Below are 5088 nucleotides of genomic sequence, written 5' to 3'. Positions count from 1 at the left end.
CGCCGTCGTCATCAATCTCATTAGATCTCTCTCGCAATACTCATTATCGTCATCAATCTCATTGGATCTCTCTCACAAATCTTTAAAACCCAGCTCATGGGGGAAATCGCTTTGGAGAAATGTGCAATGGCGGATCCAGTCCGAAAGTTGAGTGGGTGCATAGTTGACCGTTGACCAATTGAAATTAATAATAATATTTTTTTTTACGAAGAAGTAGAATAACATTAAAACCTTCAACTAAATGTCATTTTAAAGTTGAAATCTACGAGGACACATAGCTAAGAAATGTTTGATAATATTTTCATTTGTAATCTTTGAAAATCCTTCTCTTTCAACCGCACAAATGACACAATCATTTAGAAAATCATCCGAAATCCGATTCTGCAAATCCGACTTTACAAGCTTCATCGTAAAAAACATCTCTCCACCGTTGCGGTTGCAACCGGCAAAACCAATGACAATTTCACTAAACGATAAATCAAAGGAAAGAACTGATGCATCTTGGTTTCCACCATCACTTTAGCAAGGTTGGATATGTTCTTCAAAGCTACAAATCTTCCATCTTGTTGCATATGATTGGGGTAAACTGAAAGTTCATTTAGAATATCCAACCTATCTTTATAGCTAAAATCATGTGGATAGAAATTGATCAACTTCCGTAACTTTGATGGGTCAAAGTCACAAAATGAATCATGTGGATTCAAACACGTCATACAGATAAGCAATTCGAAGCTTACTTCATTAAAACGATCACCGAACTCTTGAATTTGCATATCCAAAACCATGTTAAAACAAAAAAAAACTCATAATAACGATGATTCGAGATATCCAACATGTATCTCGGGCTCTAGTAAGAGAAAGTTCTTGGTTTAATCCACTTCTAGTTTCAATTTCACCACGTCCGATGGATTCTTCTAGTTTATCATTTTGACTTTCGCGCATCATATATGTACGTTACAAGAAGCACACACAACATTCATTAGAACAAATACCATATCAAAAAAGATTCCAACATGGTGATGTTTTTTTGCAATGACTAGCTGAAGTTGGTGAGCAAAGCAATAAACACAATATGCAGACGTATTTTCTCCCATTATTCAAGCTTTTAAACCATTAAAATTCCCACTCATATTACTTGCTCCATCATATCCTTGATCCCTGATCTTCGTCAAACTCAATCCATATTCAGAAAATAAAGAGTCAATAGCAGATTTTAAAGACAATGTAGATGTATCATTCACATGAACAAGACCAATAAACCGTTCTTTAACAATCCCACATGTAACATATCGTAAAACCACTGCCATTTGCTCCTTTTTAGATATATTGCTGGATTCGTCAACAAATAAAGCAAAAACAATATCACCAATTTCTTCAAAAATTGATTTAAGTACTTCTTGTGCAAAACAACGAGCATTGTCTTTTTGAATACATGGAGCCACCATTTGATTGTTCCTCGGAGCATTTTGTAACGTAACTTTCCATACACTCTCATTTTGATCCCGAACCAAATTCAATACTTCTAAAAAATTTCCTCTAAAAAGAGACATTTCAAACTCATCGTGACCACGAAAAGGCAATGCACAATTTAATAAACATCTAGAAGTATCAATGGAAGCATTTAATCGGATTCGATGTTCATTCCTTATAGCATCATATTGTTTATGAAAAGCAGTGGCAATAGATTGATTTTGTCTCATCAAATCTTCACATTTTTTAAGAACTATGGAATAGGAACTAGTGAAATTACCTTCATGAGTTTTAAGTCTTTCCGGTTTATTCCAACAGCTAAAACCTTCTGTTACAAAAGCATCACCGCCGCCACTTTTACTTGTCACATCTTTAATGAAATAACAATACAAACAAAAGGCTTAATTTGTTTTTCTACTATACTCCAACCATTTACTACATTGACGATGATCAAACCAAGCCGGATTGAAACGCCTTGTCCTACCTCCTATATTTTTTGTTGGAAATGTATGATCACGTGGTTGACAAGGTCCTCTAATAAAATATTTTCACCTTATTTCATCTCTTTGATTAAGGTGATAATCTGAAAAAAAAATTCTATCACATGGATCCCAAGGAGTTTCACTTAAATCAATTTCAATCGTCACCGATGGAATAGAGCTAGATTGAGGAATGTCATTGGAAGCAATCCCGGATGAAGATGCATCATCGATTGATATCCATCTTTTTAGATATCTTTCCATTTATCTGTTAATAGAAATTAACAATTTATAATTTATTGATATAATAAAACTCAATTGGCAATCTATTATATTTAACTATGAAAGAAATCAAATTGATAATGCATACAGGGGACAAACGAACGAAACTATATATTATTTAAGTTTTTTTTTTCCCGCTAACAATAACAAAACAAGTTATGGATCCACCCACTTATCCCAAAACAAAAATTAAAAATTTCCAATTACACTCATTGTCGATATTGTTTGAATTTACCCACAAAAATCCAAAATTTCACAATACAACCAAATATTAACCGATTTCAATAAAAAAAAATAAGAGTAACAATTCCACAAACCAACATAGAAGCTTTTAAACCAACGAAAATCAATTTCCTCTAATAAAATCACAGTATATTTAAAGGTAGTGATTTACCGAGCTAGAAAGAGAGAGAACAAGGGAAGCGGAGGTCGGAGGTTGGAGGCACACTCAAGCAGTCGACATCTGACTCAGGCGACAATATCCTTTCTGATCTCCGGCAGAGTCGGAATCTGATTTAGTGGAGGCTGTGTGTGGCTAGGTTAAAAAGAAAGAAGAAGATAGATTAAAAAAATGAAGAAGGAAACGTGGTTTGGGTATTCAATGGAAGTAGTAGGTGCCATCTAAAGTCAAAGGGGAGACCACCTTTAAAAAACTATTGAAAAATATAAATTAAGTGGGGTCCACACACCCCACTCCTTCTACATTGCCTCAGCCACTGGAAAAGTGTCGAATCATTCGCTAGGATCCGGTCAAGAAACAGGTTCTCCGTTTTAGTTATTGGAGCAGCCAAATTTGTCGAAAACCATGTCAATGTCGCCTTGGAATGTCGTGGGGATGACGTTTTATGTCCATAGCAACATCGTTGGTTCTGTTAATCTATGAAAGTGCAAATCCAAAAGCCAAGATGTCAGAATAAACCCTTTGAATCCATTTCAATTCATTAGGCAACAATCGTTTGGACATCAACAAGTCGAGGAGGATCTCTTTTTAAATCTGTTACCGACGACGGAATAAAGAGGAATAAGTGTTACCGTGTTTGGATCCAAGGAGCTGTTACCGATGAGTTTGTTAAAGGTGTTACCGATTTCTTGTTAAAGCGATTGTCTTCTCTGTGACATCCCCAAAATCACGGCCAGAAAAGACCGGTTTTGTTTATGCTTTATAAAAATCAGAGTACTTCTTTTCATAAAAATGTTGCGGAATTTGTTCCCAGAAAAATACGATAAATACGTTATCAAAACATTTTCGAAGAAACGTATTTTATTTATGTTAAAATGTTTGGGATGTCATCGTCAATACAAAAACATAAGCATAAATAGAACTTACATTTATTTACACTAGTGGTCTACATCTCTTTAATCTCTCAGTGTGACTTCATATCAATACATGTGATGTAAATAAACTGAGTGAGTCAGGTTGGGAAACCTGGTGAGTACATAGGGTTTTCAACCCACAATAATATAATTATTATGTTTAAACGATCAAACAATCAACCCAATTACCCATCCCCATTATCTTCTTTAATCTTAAGGATCTACCCTAAAAATAAGCTATTTCTTGTTCATTTATTCCTAAGGGTTATCCTAAGGAATAGGCACGAAATCCATCGTTGCCAAGGTTTACTCAACGTGCACTAAATCCATAGTTCCTAAGGTTTATCTCGTTTATTGACATTATCGTTTCTGAGACTCATCTCGCAATATAGGTCAATGGGTTTCATCTCGTTTATCGACGGTATCGTTTCCGAGACTCTACTCGCAATACATGTCGATGGGTTTTTAGAGTACACCTGGTGAACACACAGTTCAAAACACCTACAGGTTGCGAGCCTGCTAGTGTCCAATGGACTGTCTAGAATAGTCCGTGGTTGTCATCCATACTCTGCTGGATGACGGGGCCATCAATTGGGAAAAAGGCTTCTCTCATGGTTCACCTCTCACCCTTACCTCATGGTCTATATTACCTCTTCCTCATTTTATTTTTGTCACACATAAACTATTTCATCTATCCATGTTTTACCCAACACATTTTGTAGATATAAAATACATATATACAGTTTAAATCATTGAAAACATGTATAAAACATTCATCCAACATAGATAGCAAGTATACAGATAATATGCACACATAACACGTAATTTATATAAAATACTTCATATCTATGTGTAAGATGAAAGTAAATATGCACTCACCTGAAAGGTGGTGACTCAGCACTCGGACAACGCTTCGATACTCTCAAAACAATTTCCTTCGATAAAACCTAGTACCAATATCACTAGGGTTTAGTCTAACGATAACCGCGACAAATTAATTGTCTGAATATTATTATTATTATTATTATATAAGTGTTAATAACACTCAATATAACTCATAATAATAGCCCAAATAATTATTTTAAGGATCTGATAACATTCCTATAATTATTCGAAAGCTATATTAAAAGTTGCGTAAGCGTAGCTCACTTACAGCGAATTTTATCGAAAACCGGAACTTAATTGGAGCAGCGTTTCGAAACCGAAAAACTCCTTTTTCTCGGGACTCCGGGAGCTAGGGGTTTTCCTAGGGTTTAGGGGGGTTTCGGGAGCTAGAGAGAGAAAGAATATATAGAGAGAAGGAGATTTTGGTGTGAAAATGGAGGCAGCCTCGGCCTCCTTTTATAGCCACGAGGTCTTCACTACGCGGGGCGTAGATCCGAAGTACGCAGCGCGTACATCCGATGCCGTACCGACATGTTGATGATCTGCTGGGGCGACGTGGGCGAAGCTGGACCGAGGAGGGGTTCACGTACGCGGAGCGTTCCAAGCTCGGACGCTGGGCGTAATGCGAGGGTGACGCGTCCTTCATCCGAAGTGAGAC

At 36.4% G+C, this 5088-nt stretch overlaps 2 protein-coding genes across 2 annotated transcripts; both read right to left on the bottom strand.

Moving 5' to 3' along the window:
* Positions 1-404: 404 nt before the first annotated feature.
* Positions 405-785, bottom strand: LOC145007037 (uncharacterized). Its single transcript, XM_078966041.1, has one exon. It carries the CDS (start codon positions 783-785, stop codon positions 405-407), a length of 381 nt encoding a protein of 126 aa, XP_078822167.1.
* A 312-nt stretch (positions 786-1097) lies between these two features.
* On the bottom strand, positions 1098-2213 carry LOC145007036 (uncharacterized). Its single transcript, XM_078966039.1, has 3 exons — positions 2075-2213; positions 1751-1840; positions 1098-1705 (listed from the first exon to the last, which is right to left on the bottom strand). Exons 1-3 carry the CDS (start codon positions 2211-2213, stop codon positions 1098-1100), a joined length of 837 nt encoding a protein of 278 aa, XP_078822165.1.
* Positions 2214-5088: the final 2875 nt, after the last annotated feature.

This window comes from Lactuca saligna, chromosome 7 (assembly GCF_052625555.1).
Source record: "Lactuca saligna cultivar CGN05327 chromosome 7, ASM5262555v1, whole genome shotgun sequence".
Classification (NCBI taxonomy): domain Eukaryota; kingdom Viridiplantae; phylum Streptophyta; class Magnoliopsida; order Asterales; family Asteraceae; genus Lactuca; species Lactuca saligna.
Note: the sequence above shows the minus strand (reverse complement) of the source record. Positions and strands in the feature narration are given on the sequence as shown.